The sequence below is a fragment of the Myotis nattereri genome (genome assembly GCF_964212035.1).
Source record: "Myotis nattereri genome assembly, chromosome: 10".
Classification (NCBI taxonomy): Eukaryota; Metazoa; Chordata; class Mammalia; order Chiroptera; family Vespertilionidae; genus Myotis; species Myotis nattereri.
This window is the reverse complement of record NC_138085.1, coordinates 47326513-47347416: the sequence shown is the minus strand read 5'-3', so window position 1 is coordinate 47347416 and position 20904 is coordinate 47326513. Positions and strand designations below refer to the sequence as shown.

Below are 20904 nucleotides of genomic sequence, written 5' to 3'. Positions count from 1 at the left end.
TATATAGTCCTAACTAGTTGTCACTACTGAAATTCTGTGAGAGGATGATGGGACTATAGCATTGAGCCTTTTTCATTAGCTGGAAAACCAGAAATAAATCAGTTTTAACTTGGCAGCTGTTTAAATGGATTTCTTATTTTTCAGTTGGTTGTTTTATATTTTTGTTTTAAGATCTTAGCAAAGCAATGTCTCAAGATGGCGCTTCTCAGTTCCAGGAGGTCATTCGACAAGAGCTAGAATTATCTGTGAAGAAAGAACTAGAAAAAATACTCATCACAGCACCATCACATGAGTTTGAGGTAAGGACTCTACAATGTTTCTTGCTTTCATTCATCTATATGCTGAGTTGCTGTTGCTGATCATCCAATTTAAAATAAGCACAAGATGTAACGAGAACATAAAAAATTAGGATTGCTTAACAATTAAGAACTTTCAACATTTAGCTATTATAAAACCATTGTCTTTTTCTTGTTTAATTCTAGGAAGTTTCTAAAGTCTAAACAGAACAAAATTACACTTTATTTATTCTGTGTTTTGATATTATTGGGTAGAGAAATGGATACCAATGTTCATGAACCATATATCCTGAATGCCTTTTTTTAAAAGAGCCAGTTCTAATAGAACTATGCTACTTGTCAGCTATAATAGAGATCCCACAATAGGCAGATTTACTTTTCTACTTACAAATCAATAGGTTATCCTTTTCATTTTCATATTTTAATTTGTACTTAATGTTTTGTAGTTGTGTTTTGTTCCTTTTTGTTCTTTTAGTGAGCATATATTTTCACTGAAAAGAAGCAGAGAAAGATATTGGTGAATAAATACAGGGAACCATTTGGATTTCCCATGGACAAAATGGTGTTGAGAGTACATGACACTGGTGGGATATGGGGAGTATTATTTGCTTGTATTCCTTTAAGTGTGGTTCCTATTAGCTTTTCCTCCCGCTTTAGTTTTAAATTGGGGGATAAAAAAGGAAAAAGGCTCCATGTTCTAATAGTTTAAAAATTTCATTGAAAGGCATTTTAAGTGTGTACAATATATATCTGTTTTTATTAAATATTAAGCATTCTGAGAGCCAATATATTTCTGTTTTTATAGCACACTAAAAAAGACCTTGATGGATTTCGTAAGCTATTTCATAGATTTTTGCAAGAAAAGGGACCTTCTGTGGATTGGGGAAAAATCCAGAGACCTCCAGAAGATTCGGTAAGTTTTAGTAATATGTAGGAATATGTAAGATAATTTAGGACATTGTTTAACTTTGGGGGTAGAGTAGTCTAGGGGATCTGTAAAAACCATCAGGAATATTCAGACACAGGAATATTGCTTTGCATTCACTGTTCCCTCATGCTGAAACTACAAAGATAGCCTTCCATCATTATGCCTTCTGATAGACCCAACTTTCCAGTTCTGCAAAAGACTTATGGAAGTCTAATCTCCCTTTAATACCACCTCAAAACTTAATATCCCTGACTATGAGGCAATTCTTTGGAAAATTACCAAATGCACAGTAAGGCTTCATTTAAGTTCTTTTCCTCCTCCTCTCTCCCACACTATCTGATTTCTTATTGTCTGTAGGGTCATGTACAGATGCTAAGTATTAGTTGTTTGTATGCCTGTGTTGTTGTTGAATGGATGATTTAAATGAAGTGATTATCTAGAGGGGGGACCAAGATGGTGGCATAAGAGGACACTGACCTCACTCCCTCCCAAGAACACATCTGAGAGACAACTGAGAGCCAATTGAACAGCTTCTGCACAACAAACAAGGAAGAGAGAGAGCAAGCCATTTAGAGTGACATTTCTCACATCAACCTTGCATCAAAGGTGTGCATGTAAACAGTATCATAACAGAGGATCTATATTTTTGTATAGGAGTTGGCCACCTTGTTTTGTAAATAAAATTTTATTGTAACACAACCACACTCATTTATTTATGTATTGCCTATAGCAGTTATAATGCTACAATGGCAGAGAAGAATATTTGCAATGGAGACCACATGGCCTGCAAAATCTAAACTATTTTCTTTCTAGCCCTTTATGAAAGACTAGAGGCCAGGTGCACGAAATTTGTGCACAGATAGGGTCCCTAGGCCTGGCCAGTGATCAGGGCTGATCTGTGGGGCAACTGGCAGGGTGATCGGGGCCCCCGCTCGCACCCACCTTGGCTGGCCTGGCACCGCCTGCTCGCCGGCTCCACCCCCCTGCCACCGACGATCGGGGCCTGCGGGCTGGGGGCAGCTCCTGCGTTGAGCATCTGCACCCTGGTGGTCAGCGTGCGTCATAGCTACCGGTCATCCCACCGGTTGTTCTGCCGTTGGTCTATTTACATATTAGAGTTTTATATAGATAGATGTTTGCTGACCCCATGTTAGGTGTATTTCTTTTCAGAAGATCGTTAGTAGTTTACTTCTTTGGTCCCCCAGAAAACTTACTTTTTTCAATTTGGATGATTACTTTTCAGACAAAAATAAGATCAGTGTTTTAGACTAGAGCATGGACAGCCAAGTCAGCATATACACCTTCATATGACAACTTCATTGTTTTCTAGAGAGGCTGTGAGAGTGTCTTGTTCCTGGTCATGTGCAGTGTTTGAGCTTACCCGTTGGGGATTGGGAAGGATGGGAAATAGATAAAAGAGGTGAGGGTTATAGAGGCTGCTCAAGAAAGTACTGAGGCTAACAGGTTCTTTTAAGCCCTAACTTAAAACCTGTTATCACCAGGCTGGCAGTGACCTCTGGTGATAATAAAGTACATTCTCATTTATGTGAAAAATGTTCTCTAAAGAAGGCCTTTTCATTTAATTAGGAGCACAAGTTGTTCCCAGTTGACTTATGATTGTCATTGTTCTTGTTTACTTTAAAGGGGTGAAGGAGTTATATTGATCAACTCTTTTTTTAAGTGAGGCAGAGAATTGGCATACAGAATATCATACCAATATGGTGTTTAGCTTCAACAGATTTTTTTTGTTTTTATTCATAAAATAACTGAGAGCTTTTTGTATTCTTAGTCTATCAGTACAAAAACATTGAAATATGTATGTTTAAATGACAAAGCATTCTGAGAAAGTTACAGTGTACATGTGCAGAGTAAAAATACACAGGTTTTCTTTTTTTTTTCTTTTTTTTACATATAAATTAACCGCTTTATTAAATATCAATAAACTGTACATATAACTGTACAAAATGCTTCCTTAGTACAAAATGTTGCTTGCAATATAAATACCAGTGTACCTTTTAAAAAAATGTAAACATCTTCCTCCTGGGCCCACCTGTTGGGTCCCTGAAAATAGTTCTGGGAGACATATTGGTTGGGCGGAAGCACCCTATTTGGGCCCCTGACAAGTGACGGCAATTACTCACATTCCTTTTTGAGGCGCTGCTGAATTGCCCGTGAAACAGGTGCCACCATGACAAACAGGAGGCTGAAATAGCTGCCCGGGCCTGGGGCATCCTTGGGTCTAGACATGTCCTTGTGTCAGAGACCGCCCCCGCAGGTCCCGTGGACAGCCCGGGGGTGGATCCTGGAGAGGTGGCCTGAGGGTTTCTAGGGTGGGCAGGAGTGGGGTGGGAGCCTCTATCAGTCTGTTGGCTTTTGTCCTGTAGCTCAAAGCAACTGTATCCAAACAGTTTTGGATACACAAGCCTACACATCAAGGCCAACTCCAGAACGCTCGCTGGGGAGCAGTGGCTGCCAGAAGGGGTCACCCTCCCATCAGCCGTCCACAGAGCCAACCGAGGCCCCCCAAGCAGACACACTGGAAAATGGTCCTCAGTGCCTTATGAAGAAGCTACAACAGCCAAAAGGGGAGCTCAGAAGGGAATTCCACAGCGGTATGAAGGATGCAGGAGTCCTTCCTTCCAGAGTTGGGGGAGGCTGCTGCAGGGGGAGGGTCTGGAGGGGCAGAAGCAGCCGAAGGGGTCAGCGGGGGCCCCCTGAGCAGCCTGACTCTTGGTGTTTGTGGAGCAGGAACATGCAGGAGAAGGTGTGGGAGCACGTCTTGTACTGGTACTTCTTGACATCTGAGTGGGTCTGGAGGTGGGCCCGCAGGTTGGAGCGGTCAGCAAAAGCACGGTTGCAGTGGGAGCAGAAGAAGGGCTTCTCCCCGGTGTGGGTCCGGACATGGCCCTATAGCAGCCAGGGCCTGGAGAAGGCCTTCCCGCAGGTGCCACAGATGCAGGGCAGGGTGTGGCTTCGGATGTGCATCTTGAGGGCACCCAGGCTGATGTATTCCTTGTTGAAGTATTTGCAGTTGAAGGCCTTGCAAGACTAGGGGTCCTTGGCCCCTGAGAGCCCAGACAGCTGCTTGGGCAATGGGCCCAAGCCCGGGAAGGCAGCATAACCATCAGCCTCCAGGGAAGAGGCTGAAGTGGAAGAGAAGGAGGAAGGGGCTGGCGAGGGTGGGCTGGGCGGCTGGGAGCCTTTCCTACTGTCCTCGTCTAACAGGGAGGTCAGCTCAACAACCTTGGTGATCTCCCGGGGTAGAAGGGAGGCCCAGCCAATTGGCTGGGCTTGTGGTGCCAGGAGAGAGTCCCAGATGAGTGTGGGTAGTGAGGCCGTGTGGTTGAGGACCTCAGGAGGTGGGATGGCTGCCAGCAGGTGGGCCTGGTCGTAGGGCTGCTGGAAGGTGAACTCTGGAGAAGAGTCTGCAGCTCGCTGTAGTTGGGCCTCCAGCAGGAGCAGGCAGACTTCCTGACAGGAAAGAGCGTGGCATGGTGGCTGAAGCAAGCTGGGGTCGCCGAGCTGTGCTGGTGTCATAAGGACCCTCCCCTGCGAGGCCGAGCCGGTGCGCTGTCCAGTTTTTCTTTTTTTTTGAAGATGAATCATAGTATATTGTTCAGCTAATGTTTGCACATCTTTTTGAAAGACTCACTGGAGGCAATTTGGGCAAGGATCTGACATGATTTGACACAGGATGGTTTGCTCAGAGCATGGTGAAGACTTCCAGCTGCAGTCAGCTAATGCTAAAGCCATTAGAGACTTGTTTTTTTGTGTGTGTGAAGATAAAGTGAGGTCTCAAATGTAAACATTTTCTACAAAAAGGAAATAGTGGCATTTAAGGAAATTGCCCTAAGAGCATTGCTGGATACAAGAGTCTTATCCTTGACATAAAGTTTTAAAATTATAATATATAGATTTACTAATCTAAGCAAATAAACTAATATTAATTTAGCAAATATTGCCAAATCTAACTTCCTACCTTTTGATTCCACAGTGAATTGAACAGTCTTTAGTTTTCCCCAGGACTACCTTTCTTCACACGTGCCTTTACATATATAGGACCTTTATTTTAGGAAGAGGACATGCCAAAGGAGACTGACCACAAGTCTGTGATTCTTAATTCCATTCTGGTTAGTTATTTATTATTTCACTTTATAAATAGTAAATACATGGCTTCTTTAATGTCAGTTTCATGACTGACTTCGAGAGACCTAGGTAATATTGGACCAAGGTCTCTAACCACTGCCCTTGTGTCCACTGTAGGGGACAGTCCAGTGCCACAGAGTTGAACTCTTGGGAAAATTTTAGTATGGGTATTTGTGGTAGTACCACTCTTTGAACATACTACCATTCCCTCCTCCACAACCCCCATCCTACAGAGTCTTTTTGGACCATGGCTCATGTGTTGTAATACAGGTTATTTTAGTATTATACTCTCCATGTGTATCTTTGATGTAGGTATCTTGTGTCTTATAATTGGATGAGAAAAACATGTTTGTGAGGTTCTCCTGTCCCACATCTTCATTTGTGGTATAACTGTTAGGGAATTTCCCTTATCTTTATTTAATATAGGATAGCCGTGAACTTGTAATGTTGACACTGAGAAAATTTTATATAAGATGGATGGCCCATGTCTACCTCTAATTCTAATCCTTTCTGCCCTGTAATTCCTCGTGGATGTTTTACTAAATCCTTTTCCTTATTTTAGATCACATGTGGACAGCTGACTCTCTGTTTCTCCCCTTGTATAGAATGAAACTGGAATGTTTACACCAGGCATCTTAGCTGGGGAAATCTCTGCAGGGATTTTAGGTCCTTCATAGATTTCTTGAAATTATAGGTAAAACTTTGTATAAATGTACATATTTTTCAGAGCAGATTCCCTGACTTTCATCAGATTCTCAAAGGGGCTCATAACCTTTAAAGGTTAACTACTGTCTTAGAGTCTCATTGAAGAAACAGTTATAGGATGCCTTGCCTCTACAAGGCACTAGCTTGGTGCTGGGGCTACAAAAATCAGTCTTGGTCCCTCTTCAGCATTTTGGCTTCCAGTTGTAGAGAAAATGGATTCAGAAACAGCTATCTATAGAACAGCATGATAAGCAGTCCATGGGGTGCTGTGGAAGCATCTAACTGGCATAGGGGTAGAAGTAAGACTTTCTGGTATTAAGGTAGACTCCTGGGGTTAACCTTAAGGCAAGACTTCTCTGAGGATGGGAGGAAAATAAAGAGGAAAAAAAAGCTTCGAGAATAGTAGGAGTCTAGAAATAATAGGCTTACAGCATGTAGCTTGTTTTCTAGTTGTGGAGCATATGGTGGATGTGCCTGCTTCTCCAAGTGTAGCGCCAGATGCTGAGTCACTTGCCTGCCATTGCACCTCCTGTTCACCGAGGCTACACTGGAGAGATGTCAGAAACTACACTTTCCATTTAAGAGAGACACTAATGGTGGAAGACTGGAATAGAATTTCATAAAAAGCATGCTTCATTATATACCACAAACAGTTTGGTTAGATTTTCAGTATTGTAAAACATCAACCCAAATAGTTTAAAAATACTTATTCTTGTTTTTTGTGTTTGTTGTTTTACATTCTGATAAACAAACCTTATAGGTTAATCAGCATTTTAGCTGTTAGTAGCTTTTTAAAATGTCAGGTTTATTGAGATATAATTTAATAAGGATAATAAAATTTATCTTTTTTAGTGTATAGTTTTATGAGTTCTAGCAAATGCATACAGTCATTTAACTACCATCACAATCAAGATGTAGACCTTTTCTTTCATCCCAATTCTTCCCTGTGCAGCTTTAAATTATGCTTCTTCTTAAATCCTTACAAGGCTCTGGTTCCCATTTCCATCTTCCCTTAAACACACAAGCTAAGCAAATATATATCTTTCTGAAATACTGCTTTTCCTTCATTCAGACATCTCAAAAGGAAAAAGCTCAGCCTCCACCCTTAGTTTTATGTCACCTGGCCTTCCTCTTAACTTTTATCTCCTGTCCCCACCCTCCCTACACACACACACACACAACACACACACACACACCTGCCCCTTAACCTTCCCTAGACCTTTTTTTTATAGCCTCTGGTCTTTTCCTCCCTCCCCCACTTCCATTTTTTCCAAAGCTGCCCCAATAATGTGAATGACATAATTAAGCTAGCAATGTACTTTAGTCATTGGCTACTTAGTACCACAGAGTTTAAAGCTAGTTTACAGCATAAACAGGATGATGTTAGAAGCTTCAGTTTTATTTTTAAGGAATTTGGGAGTATCAGTTATTTTGAAGCCTCTTTTGTTCACAGTTAGATGAAAGGAGGGTTGGCTTGTAGGAGAAACTCAAGATGTGATTTCAGTAAAGAGCTAGTCCTAGTCACATAAGTAGGTTGGGTTTTGGACCCTCCCATCTCTTCTATTTGAACTCTTTTCCAATTCCCTGGGTCATTTACCTTTGTCCTTTCTAATCCATGCTGAACGGGAATGTTCTTTGAAGACTACTACCTTGGCTGATAAGGATATGGTCCAAATGCCTCACATGGTTGACTAATTTTATTAGTTAAAACTGCTGACTTCTATAAAATGGTGATGAATATTTACCTTTTGTAGTGTTTGAATTTTTTGTTGTTGCCATCTATTTGTAACCTGTTTTGCCTTTTGCAGTTAAAAAATATCCCAAAGTCTTTGTACTTCTAGAATTTCTATAAAGAATTTTAGAGCACAGTAAGGTTTAAGGAGCAGTTAGCACCTTCTCTTCATAGTTATCCTTTACTTTGTAGGATCATTTACCATCTGTAACCACCCTGCTTTTAGTTTCTTGTTTTTGTCATTTGGGTTTTCTGCCAATTCTTTTATTGTCATCTCTTCTCTAGTTTACCAGGTTTAAAGTACACCATTGTAATTGGAGTATTATAATTTTACTAGGGGCCCGGTGCACGAAATTTGTGCACTGGGTGGGGGGGGGGGAGAGTGTCCCTCAGCCCAGCCTGCCCCCTCTCACATACTGGGAGCCCTCAGGCGTTGACCCCCATCACCCTCCGATCGCCTGATCGGCCCCTTGACCAGGCCTGACGCCTCCGCCAGAGGTGTCAGGCTTGGACAGGGGACCCCCATCTCCCCCCGATCACTGGCTCTGGCCCCCGCCCAGGCCTGAGGCCTCTGGCCCAGGAATCATGCCTGGGCAGGGGACTCCCATCTTCCTCTGATCGCTTGCTCCACCCCCCGCCCAAGCCTGACGCCTCTGACCCAGGCTTCAGGCCTGGGCAAGGGGACCATCATATCTCCCCAATCCCCGGCTCCGCCCCCCACCCAGGCCTGATGCCTCAGCCAGAGGAGTTGACCCTCATCACCCTCCGATCACCAATCACCGGATCGGCCCCTTGACCAGGCCTGAGGCCTCCGGCAGAGGTGTCAGGCCTGGGCAGGGGACCCCCAGCTCCCCGCGGTTGCAGGCTCCGCCCCTGCCCAGGCCTAATGCCTCTGGCCTAGGCGTCCGGCCCAGGCAGCGGGACCTGCAGTGGCAGCGGGGGGCGCCGCGATCGTGGGCTTCGCTTTAGGCCCAGGCAAGGGACCCCTAGCTCCTGGGACTCCCAGCTTCGACCGTGCCCAGCTCCCATCGCTGGCTCCACCCCTACTTCCTGCTATCACTGGCCAGGGCAGCAAAGGCGCCTGATTCTCCGATCATGGCTGGGGGGCAGGGCAATGGTGGCCCCAGGGCCGCCTTTGCCCTGCCCCCCAGCTCTTAGCTCCCCCCTGGGTTTCAGATCACTGTCAGTGGCAGGGGGCTTCTTCCTGCTTTCCCTTTCGCCTCCCTGCATTGTGCCTACATATGCAAATTAGCCGCCATCTTGTTGGCAGTTAACTGTCAATCTTAGTTGGCAGTTAACTGCCAATCTTAGTTGGCAGTTAATTTGCATATAGCCCTGATTAGCCAATGAAAAAGGTATCGCCGTACGCCAATTACCATTTTTCTCTTTTATTAGTGTAGATATCTCAGCATTTGGGAAGTTGCTACAATTTTTAATGGCAGGGCAGTAAGAATGGAACTTCAAAAGTAAGAAATAAAATGCTGTAATAATAGAATAAGTGAGAAGCAATTTATTACATGAGTTTTAAAATAAACTTAATTTTAGAATAGTTTTCTTTATAGAAACGTTGCAGATATACCATTTTAAACCAGAAACATTGTATAGCTGTCCAAGATGATTTTGTTACCTATATCCCATTTTTAAACTTCCTGCTGTGTCCAAAGAAGCACAAAATAATTAATGAAAATGCTGATGGAATTTTCCTTTTGAACTCAAAACAACGATGTTAAATATATTCACACTGTTGTGCAACCAATTTCCAGAACTTCTTCGAAAAATCTTGCAAAATCCAGACTCTATACCCTTTAAACAATTCCCATTTCCTCCTGCCCCCATCCTAGCAGCCAACATTCTGCTTTCTTGTCTCAATGAATTTGACAACTCTAGATACCTCATAAAAGTGGATAAAAGACTTTTCCTCTTAATCTAGGTTTTCTTTCTGTTGTTCTGAAAATTCCCTGAGTTCTGCTACCAATTACACTGCTGTAGTTATACTTTCCTGGACAAATATAAGAAGGTACAAAAGCCCGGGAGATTGTTATTTGGCAGTGTTCTTGCCAGTGGAAGCATGAAGCCAGCATAGCCTAAGGGAGATCCTGTTCTCTGAGACTATCCTGTGAGGTCCTCAGGCAGTATATAGAGCCATTTTAGAAGCATAGTTTGAAAAGGCAGAAATATTATTAAAACTTGCATTTTTCTCATCTCAGAATACTGTCTTAAACTAGGATTTACAGACCTTTTCTGTAAAGGTCCAGTTAGTAAATATTTTAGGCTTTGAGGCTATGCAGAAGGCAGCCATAGACAACATGTACACTAATGAGAGTGTGTGTTCCAATGACACTATGAAAACAGGTGGCAGGCCTGATTGTTTCACAGACTATAATGTGTTGATATCTGTTTAAATTATTCTCAAGCTACATATGACTAGAGAGAGACAGGGTGAAACCAATACCTGATAGATCATTAAGCTGCTTTGTGACTTGGAGCAGAAAGAAAAATTCAGTACCATATTTTATCAAATTTATGCCGTTGATTATAAGTTGCACCTTTTATGTACCACTAAGGAAGAAACAAAAGTGCAACCAATTAATTTTAGGATCCCATTGGTTGTGTGATGCATCCTGGTTTCAGCAATGCTAAAATGTGGTGGGCAAGGGTAGGTAAGAGAGTGTGTCTGAATCAGTGATGTAGTGGTAACACCAGCAAACATTTGAAGTCTTACTGTGGGCCACACACATTGTTTAGCACCCTATATGCATTATCTCATTTATCCTCATAAGAAATTCATGAAGTAAATGAAAAAGGCTTGGAGCAGTTAATAATTTGCCATAATGAGCAGTAGAGCCGAAGATTCAAACCCAGGCAGCCTAGCATTAAAGCCTGTGCTCAGCTACTATACTGTGCTGCCTCATTCATTTTTGGGGCAATCTTTTCCATCAAAGGATACCATTCACACAGGAATTGATATAGTTCATTACAGTGATCTGAATCAGGTCATGGAGGAAACAGGAGCTACATCAATCCCCTTGGCATGTCTTTGCAATTTCAAACATTTCTCAGGACAGCCAACTACTGGTTTGCATCCTGCTGGTTTGTGTGTCTGCTGATCTCCTCAAAGAATTACTAATGAACCTCTTCTGAAAATGTTTTTAAACTGATAAAGTTTGTAAGCCAGGCAACACTTGTGCTGGAGAAAAGTCTTGGTGCTCAGTGCACAGGTAATATCTGTGATGCCAGCCGGCACTTCTGGTCCTCCTGCTGCAGAGGAGAGTGAGAGAGAGCCGCCTACCATTGTAGTGCATCCCCTCCCCATCTGTGAGCCTTGCATTGAAGATGGTGCAGTCCTGCATGAGTGATGCAGACTTCACCAAGGATGCACTGATTTTGAAGACACAGGCAATGTGAGCCTTTGTGCTCTCACAGTCTTGGAGAGTTCTGGTGTTCCTAGCACAAGCCTGCATTCACTGACAGCTTGCCTTGGAGAGAGTTGATGTTTTCAGTACTTGTGATCATTAAAAAGAAAAGTCAAAATGGAATGGTATGCATGTAATCATCTCAAATTAAATCACTGTGTCAACTTACTCAAACCAAATATTTGCCATAGAGAAATTCAGTTTGAAGAGAGTTAAAGTTTACTTTTTGCTTTATTTGCATATTAACTTTCACTGGAAAATGTCATCTCTTATAAAGATTATTTTTATGTTCTGTGAATGAAATTTCTATTGCAGTGAAGTAAATTGTATGCAGAATGTTTTTTGGGGGGTCAGTTTTCTGAAAGAGCGTCTATTAGCTTCTGATTTTTACAAGTGCCTGATAGCTCATAAAGCCTGAGAGTCCCTGGTCTGACCTGAGATGTGGAGGATGAAGAAATGGTCATTGGTGAAGTGAGGTTGCATGAGGGGGAAAAGTGCAGAGGACTACAAATGAGATGTGGCATCTTAGAGAGCTTACCTGTGTTTCTGGAGCACAGTGTGTTGGGGATAGGAGAGAAAGGAGTGAAAGGCAAAAGGGCTGAATCATTAAGGACCTTGAAAGCTGTGCCTTCTATTTAGGACTAGATTCCATTATATTTAATAGTGAAACTCAAAATAACAAAATAAATTCAGACAGAGACAACCCAGAGCTAGTATGACAGGTTGGTGGTCATCAGGAGCCTGGGCTTCTCTATCTTGCCACTCTTTTTTCCTTAGTGTATCTCCTCATGATCTCCCAGATGGCCACCTAAGTGAACTTTAGTCATCATGTCTCCATTCCAAACAGCAGGAAGAAGGAAGAAGGGTACGTCCTCTACAGTTTCACAGAAACTTCTTGGAATTTTTTCAACTCCCTTCCAGTTAATCTTACTGATCAGAACTTTGGCACAAATAGCTACAGGGAGGCTGGGTAATGTAGTCTTTTATTTGGAATGGTGATGTGCCCAGCTGAAAATTGGGATTCTAAAATGGAAGGGAAAAATGATGTTGGTATAGGCAGCTAATAACTGCTATGCCATGTCAATGTCTTTGTGTGTGTGTGTGTGTGTGTGTGTGTGAGAGAGAGAGAATGGTGTAATAAGCAGAGAAACAAGTTCAAGTTCTCTTTTTAAAAAGATTGCCCACCTGCAAGGTAGAGGATAAAGAGACTGCTGCATTAACACAGGTAAGAGCTAAACAGGGTGCTGATGGCAAGACTGGCAGGACTTGATCACTGATCAGGTGTGAGTAGGCTCCTGGCTTAGCAGCTGAGTGTGTCTTGGTGCCCATGAGACAGGAGTGATTGGAGCTATGGGATTGGAGCAGATTGCCAGGAACAAGGAAGTCTACTTAGGATGGGCTTGAAAAGGATCAGGCAGAAGAGGAGGAAAATAGAGTGTGGTGTTTCACAAGTCAAGGGGAAAGAGCATTTTAAAATTTAGGGAGTATTCAGTTATGTTAAATGCAGCTGAGAGTGCAAGTAAGAGAAATATTAATGTATGGATAGGATTTAGCAGTTCCAAGGATGTTGACAACCTTGTTAAGAGCAATTTATTGAATGATGGAAAAAATTAGATTGTACTGAGTGAATGGAGTGTAAAAGGGAGGTGAAGAAGTAGAGGTGAATGTAGTAATTTCTGTCAAGAAGGTTTGCCTCTAATATGGAGGAAAAAAAGGATGTGGGTGTTGGAAGGAATGAGTGAGTATATGTCGCTGTTTTCCTTGATTTTCCTGTGGCAAATATTTGAATATGTTCATGCAGATGGAAAGGAATGGAGAGGGAAAGACTGAAGATGAGACTGGATGATTGAAGAAATGAGGTTCTTGAGGTGGGCACTGGTGGAGAGATTGCCCGGGGGTGGGAGACAGCTCTTCTTGTAACCAGAGGATGGGAAGAAGCAAATATGGAGATGCAGGAAGGTCTTGAGGACCTATGTATATGATGGTTTTTATTTGCTTTGTGAAATTCTAGTTTAGCTCAGCTTAGTGGTTGAAAGGATGTTGATGAACTTGTTGGTGGACCATGTGACAATGTACATGATTTGTCAGCTTTCCCTTAATGAGGAAAAAAAGATCCCTAGTCTAGATATGACTTTACTGTCATTAAATTAATCTCTGAAGCTTTCAAACAAACCAGATTGTGGTTGTTACCTTTAGGAATGTGAAATGAAACAATATGCCTAGCACAGAAATTGGCACTCAAGATACTGCAGAAAGGGTTGAGTGAATAAGCCCATGTTCTTGGGACACTTCCTGTACATATGGAGTGTCATTCTAAATCTGTTTTTCTGTTTACACAGATCATTTTTTTCCAGCAAGCATTTTTGTTGAAAAAAACCACACACAACCTTTCAGATTGCAATAAACGTACCCTTGTGAATTGTAACAGGGCAGGTACTGTTAGCTTTTTGGGCTGTTTGGCATCATCTCCAGGAATAGCACAAATATGCTACCAAGAACTGGGTTATACTATTGCTAATGGGAACAGTGTGTCCATGACTATGTGATGAATTCAGCTTTTCTTCTAACTGGAAACTAAGTTGTGAACAGACTTGGCAAGAAACAGATCATGGCAGACAGTTCTTAAAAGAGCTTTTAAAAAATCAGCTTCTGCAGAAAAACTTGGTTGACGTCCTAGAGGGCAGAACGTTGTTTAAATTTTGTTCTTAAATAGGTTGCCAACTACTTACTTTTGTTCACTCCCCAGAGGAAGTTGGGTATTTGACCAATTCTTTTATCCCAGTGAGAAGAGAATAAAGAGTGGCCTAGCCTTGCACATTTTGCAGGGAGCCTCATGGGGTCTCCCCACCTCACCTATAAAAGGTGCCCTACTGTATATTTAGTTGTACTAGAACTCTCTGAACACTGAATTCTATTCATGTCTGGAAGAAAGAGAAATAGAGTGATTAGGATTGAAACACAAAGATCGAACTAGTAATTCACTAACGGATTCAGAGTAGCATTGAGCACATATCAGGCCGTGCATGGTACTCCCTGTTGTCTCCAAACACCATCCATCTTTGTCTGAATAGATGTCTTTGTCATTCTCCTTAGGGAGCCACGAAGGCGAAAGTGAAGAGCAGGTCAAAAAATGTCTCTGTCACTAGGTGTGTCTAGTGTTAACCTCAGCTGTTGCCAAGCAGCTTTCTAACACAGATACCCGTGGCTTATGGAACTAAAGTGAGGTCTGAGGGATTGCTTTGTGAGGCTCCTGGTGAGGATGTGAACAGCATGACGAACAGAAAGAACTTCTGTTGGCATATAGGGTAATTTATGTGATAGAAAGTTGTGCTTACCACTAAATTTAATCCATAATAAACTTTAGACAAAAAGTGTCCTGGCTTGCTGTAAGCAAACTAGGTGCCTTTCTTTGTGTGGGGTGTGTGTGTGTGTGTTAATAAGTCCCCAAACATGTGAAAGACCTCCAGTGAAGGCTTCTAACAGCAACACTAACCTGCCAGTCTGGACATCTCTTCCCTCATTGTGCCTTGTTACCATACACCTTGTGACTCTTACTCCCTTTCCCTCCATAGTTCTCTCCTTAGAAATGGTGTTTAAGTGTAGGAGTTGGCATTTGGTCTTCCTGAGGCTTAGGCTAAAGCTGAATACAGATTATTTGGTGAAATTCTGAGACTGAAGTTAACCATCGGTGCATCCTTAATAAAAACTATACATTATATTACAACTAGAGGCCCAGTGAATGAGATTCGTGCACTGGGGGCGGGGGGGGGGGGGTGTCTCTCAGCTCAGCCTGCACCCTCTTGCAGTCTGGGACCCTTGGGGGATGTCTGCCTGCCAGCTTAGGCCCAATCCCCCCTAAGCCAGCAGTCAGACATCCCTCTCGCAGTCCAGGGCTCTCGCAGTCCCAGCTTGCTGCTCCTTAGCGCTGCCTTGGAGGTGGGAGAGGCTCCTGCCACTGCTGCTGGGCTCACCAGTCGTGAGCCTGGCTTCTGGCTGAGCTGCACTTCCCCTGTGGGAGCGCACTGACCACCAGGGGGCAGCTCCTGTGTTGAGTGTCTGCCCCCTGGTGGTCAGTGCGCGTCATAGTGACCAGTCATTCTGCTGTTCGGTCGATTTGCATATTAGTCTTTTATTATATAGGATAGGATGCACTACTATGCACTGTTGTATAATTGGAATGTTGACTCATGAGAATAAGGAAGAATCAGAAATGCTCATCTTTTTATATGTTTGGTTGACTGTTTTGTGATGGGATATTAGTGTTATTAAAGTGAAAAAGATTATATTGACCAAAAAACGTTCTGGCAGAGTTTTATTAAAATGAACGGAAACAAGCCCTGGCCAGGTATGGTTGGCGTATCAACCCAATGTGCCAAGGTTGTGGGTTTCATCCCAGGTCAGGGCACATACAAGAAGCAATCAATGAATGAATAAATAAGTGGAACAACAAATTGATTTCTCTTTCTCTCTCTCTCTCTCTCTCTCTCTCTCTCTCTCTCTCAAAAATCAATAAATAAAATTTTAAAATATTTTAAAATAAATTGAAACATAATTCTGATACATTTTCTTTTTAGTTAACCATTTAGAACCACAGATGCCACTAGCTACATGTTGATTTACAGTAATTTTAAATAAATTTAAAACTTTCGTTCCAGTAGCTACATTTTAAGTGCTCAATAGCCACAGGTGGCCACCACAAATTACAAGATGTTTCCATAATTGTAGAAAGTTCTGTTGGATAGCATTATGCCTAGAGAGTAATAGTGAAAAAAGTGCCATTCTGTTGATCTTTTGACTACATACTTAATTATGAAGAAATCTCTTTTTACATTGTTTACATTTTTGTAAAGTTTTCATCTTGAAGTAACAAGTTGCCCATCCCTCATAGAAACTAGTAAACCCAGAACCCAGGCGTTGAACAGTGTCTGAAACCAAACCCTGCCATTCTGCATTGTTTCCACATGTACCTGAAGAGCAGCATTTTCTTAGATTTATACTTCTAGAACTGTGTTTATGTTTGTAGTATTTTTTTAACCCTTTTAATCTTTTAATTCTTTTAATGTAAATTAAGGGTGTGTTATGTTTATTAAATTCAAATAAAGGGAATTGGTTTTCTGATTACTAAGCTAAGACTTCAGAACTTATATTCTATTTAATATCTGCAAATGGAATAAAAGAGTTTTTTAAGGCTCAATTTGCCATAGAATGTCAACCTATATCTGTATTCCAGGCCTTCATACTAGTCCTTTATACACACAAGTAAATGTTATTAAACATGGACCTTCTTCTGGAAAAAACTGCTATTATTTGGGGACATCCTTAAATATATAAGCCACTTAAAAAAAAAGAATGCAAAATGAATCTTGAGGACATTAGGCTAAGTGAAATAAGTAAGTCACAAAAAGACAAATGCTGTGTGATTCCACTTGTATGAGGTATGTAGAGTAGTCAAACTCACAGAGGGAGAAAGTACAAGTGTGATTGCCAGGAGATGGGTGGAGGAGGGAGGGAATGTGCCTTATTTCTAAATGAATATCGTTCCAATTTTGCTAGATGAAAAAAAGAGTTCTGGACATTGCACAATAATGTGAACATACTTAATACTATTGAACTATATACTTAAAATGGTTAAGATGGCAACTTTTATGCTAAGTATATTTATAATTTTAAAAAAAGAATGTTGTAAATCTGGTTCTCCCAACTTTGAGAGTATGTTGACTATTCCTGGCCCTTTGCATAATCATACACACTTTAAATTGGCTTGTCAGTTTTCACACAAAGAAATTCTTGAGATTCTGATTCGAATTGCATTGATCAGTTTGAGGAAAACTGACATCTTTATATTGGTAAGTCTTCTAATTTATAAACATGATAAATACATCTGATTTTGTCTTTTAAGTTTTCTCAAAATGTTTTATGGTGTTCCATATAGAACGCTTGCATATCTTTTGTTAGATGTATTCCTAAGTATTTGCTATTTGCTATTTTTGATGGTATTATAAAAGACATATTTTTAATCAATTTTATTTTCTAATCTTTATGTATAGGAACAATCTTTTTAAAATCACCTTTAAAGTTTCTTAAGCATACATTCTTTTTTTTTTTTTAAATATTTTTTTTTCTTTATTGATTTTTTTTACAGAGAGGAAGGTAGAGGGATAAAGAGTTAGAAACATCGATGAGAGAGAAACATCGACCAGCTGCCTCCTGCACATCTCCTACTGGGGATGTGCCCGCAACCCAGGTACATGCCCTTGACCGGAATCGAACCCGGGACCCTTCAGTCCACAGGCCGACGCTCTATCCACTGAGCCAAACCGGTTTCGGCAGCATACATTCTTAAGCAAGTGTGAAATAGATTCACATTGTTGCACAACCAATCTCTAGAACTCTTTGATCTTGCAAAATTAAAACTCTGTACCCGTTAAACAAAAACTTCCCATTTCTCCCTACTGGCAATCCTTGGTAATCACCCTTCTACTTTCTGTCTATATGAATCTGACTATAGGTGCCTCATATAAATAGAGTTGTACAAGCATTTGTCTTTTTATGACCACTTATTTCACTTAATAAGGTTTGTCCATGTGCCAGAATTTTCTTCCTTTTTAATGCTGAATAATATTCCATTTTATGTATATATCACATTTTGTTTTATCCATTGATCTGCTGAAGGACAAACTTAGGACTGAATGGAGGAGAATGGCAAGGAATATTTTGGTTTTGGTTTTTGTCTCCTTTGGAAGAAGGAACAATGTGTGATCATATATAAACTTCTCTGGAATTGAAGTAGATCTGTTGTATGCCAGAAATATTTATAGGCTTGATGAGTTTTGTGTCTCCCATTTGTTATGTTGATGCAGATTGGGAATTCTGAGTTTCTGAAGGTAGTCTGAGAGGACTGCATGTTCTCACCAGCCAGCCAAATATTTGTGGACTGTAATTTTCCCCCTTCTGGTACTCCGTTGTAAATGAACCACTGAACTACTTCTGTGTGCCAGGGATGTTGCCAGTACTTGCTTTTGAATCAGAAGGGCCTGTATGGGAAATACAGCTGAAACTTTCCACAAAGAAAGCAAAACTCTTTTTTTTTTTTAAATCGTATTTTTATTGATTTCAGAGAGGAAGGAAGAGGGAGAGAGAGAGAGAAACATCAATGATAAGAGAGAATCATTGCACACCCCCTATTGGGGATTAAGCCCACAACCCAGGCCATGTGCCCTTGACCAGAATTGAACCCGGGACCCTTCGGCCCGCAGGCCGACGCTCCATCCACTGAGCCAAATAAGCCAGGGCAAGAAAGCAAAACTCTTGCAGGAAGCCTGGAAATAACCCTGGGATTGGTTTGGTTTAACCCAGCTGTGGGCAAACTACAGCCCGCGGGCCGGATCCGGCCCTTTTGAAATGAATAAAACTAAAAGAAAAAAAAGACGGTACCCTTTTATGTAATGATGTTTACTTTGAATTTATATTAGTTCACACAAACACTCCATCCATGCTTTTGTTCCGGCCCTCCGGTCCAGTTTAAGAACCCATTGTGGCCCTCAAGTCAAAAAGTTTGCCCACCCCTGGTTTAACCTTTCAGAAAGCTGAAGGAATTACTTCTGTAATTTTGTTTTTTTTAATTTTAGATTCAACCCTATGAAAAGATAAAGGCCAGGGGCTTACCTGATAATGTGTCTTCTGTGCTGAACAAGCTGGTGGTGGTAAAACTCAATGGCGGTTTGGGAACCAGCATGGGCTGCAAAGGTCCGAAAAGTCTGATTGGTGTGAGGAATGAGAATACCTTTTTGGATCTGACGGTTCAGCAAATTGAAGTGAGTAACATTTGGCCTTTCTCACAAGCCACTAAAATTGTTTTTAGTTCTTAAGTATTATGAGCATTACTTTATAAAATAACAGATGTGGATTTGAGCTCGTCAGGGAGCTTGCTATCTTTAGTCTCTATTTTCGTATATAAAAAGGTTTGGTGTTCCTTAGGGCACATCCCTAGGGTGATGTAAAAACTTTTGATCTTTAAATAGCATTTGTGATTGCTGAAATCTCTGGATCTACTATTTGGATTCCCTTTGATGTCCCCTTCTCCCTCCCCCCTTTCTAGTAGCAGCCTTCATCACAGCTGGGATGATAGAGCTTTATTAACCCCCTTTGGGGAGGCTTGGGAGAATTTCACATATTGGTTAGATGCCATGGGCTAAGAACTATTCTTGGTTTCTCTCTTACTATAAAGTCATTAATCACAGACCATAAGCTATTTAGGGGCAATGGCCTTTTTTCATCTCATTATCCCTATTTTCTTTTTAAATATATTTTATTGATTTTTTACAGAGAGGAAGGGAGAGAGATAGAGAGTTAGAAACATCGATGAGAAACATCGATCAGCTGCCTCCTGCACATCTCCCACTGGGGATGTGCCCGCAACCCAGGTACATGCCCTTGACCGGAATCGAACCTGGGACCCTTCAGTCCGCAGGCCGATGCTCCATCCACCGAGCCAAACCGGTTTCGGCATATCCCTATTTTCTAATATAGTGCTGGCAACCACAGTAATACTAGCAGTAGCAGTGGCTAACATTTATCCAGCATGTACTGTACACCAAGTATTATTCTGAGCTCTTTACATGAATTGACTCATTTGTTCCTCTCAACAACTCTGTAAGATAAGTACTGTCCTCATCCCCATTTTATAGATGAAACCAAGGCACAAAGAAGTTGATTTACTTGCCCAGGGTTCCCCAGCTAGTTAGTAGGTACAGAATGGACAGTCTGAATTCTAAGACCTTGTTATCTTTCCACTCTGTGTTGCCTCTTAGCTCTTTCCAGAGATTGAAAAGATTTCAGTTGGGGTATGATTCACAACTCCTGACATAATCCTGAGAACAGGGAGCCATGTCTTTGTACCATTTGTACTTTCATCCCCACAGTGCTCTGGACACACACTAAATGCTTAGTCAGTATTTGCTGAGGTCATAGGGCCCTCTGGCTGGGCACACAGCTCAAGTCAGACTGTGGTGGGGAGGAAGGTGTCCCTGCTCTACTGCTGACCTGCCACATCTGCAAAATGTAGACAATAGTTTGTCTCAAAGAGTTGCAATTGAATGAGCAAGTAATGGTGAATTGCTTATCAAAATGGCTTATACTAAGAAGTTATTTTTTTCAAAATAATATACTCGGCTACGATGTTTTGTACGTTTTGTGATTAATAAGATTAATTTTATACCTTTATGCAAAAGAAAAGTCTGGATAATCTGATTGTCATTTTCCTCCCTAGCATTTGAATAAAACCTACAATACAGATGTTCCTCTTGTTCTAATGAACTCTTTTAACACAGATGAAGATACAAAAAAAATACTACAGAAGTACAGTCACTGTCGTGTGAAAATCTACACTTTTAATCAAAGCAGGTACAAGGAGTAAAAAAATTAACTCTGGGGGGTGTTACTTCTGGAAAAGGACCTCTTTGTCTTGTTTAAACAGAGCAGCTCAAGATGTACATTTGCCAAAGACTAATGTTTGCAAGTGATGGATGCCTTAGACTCGCAGAGGTCCTCAAACTTTTTAAACAGGGGGCCAGTTCCCTGTCCCTCAGACATTCCACACATGCACACTGCGGGCCCGGGACAAGTCGGCTGCTAAGCAGGACAGGCAGCGGTGGCAAAAACACCCGGCGGGCCGCAGTTTGAGGA

General features: G+C 41.6%; 1 protein-coding gene and 1 pseudogene across 4 annotated transcripts in view; one reads left to right on the top strand and one right to left on the bottom strand.

The window, feature by feature from the left end:
- UGP2 (UDP-glucose pyrophosphorylase 2) overlaps positions 1 to 20904 on the top strand; it is a 51999-nt gene that overhangs the window by 18324 nt on the left and 12771 nt on the right. For 2 of the 3 annotated variants that reach the window (XM_081100588.1, XM_081100587.1), the window contains exons 2-5: positions 172 to 299; positions 1102 to 1209; positions 18849 to 19034; positions 20489 to 20622. In XM_081100588.1, coding sequence (XP_080956714.1) covers positions 186 to 299; positions 1102 to 1209; positions 18849 to 19034; positions 20489 to 20622 — 542 coding nt within the window. In that variant the 5' untranslated portion in view covers positions 172 to 185. Of the gene's footprint in view, positions 1 to 171; positions 300 to 1101; positions 1210 to 4187; positions 5355 to 18848; positions 19035 to 20488; positions 20623 to 20904 lie in introns of those variants that run through there. The other variant, XM_081100589.1, reaches the window with a different exon arrangement.
- LOC308525757 (zinc finger protein SNAI1-like) lies at positions 3925 to 4717 on the bottom strand (annotated as a pseudogene). The gene has a single exon. The product of its transcript is annotated as a zinc finger protein SNAI1-like (transcript).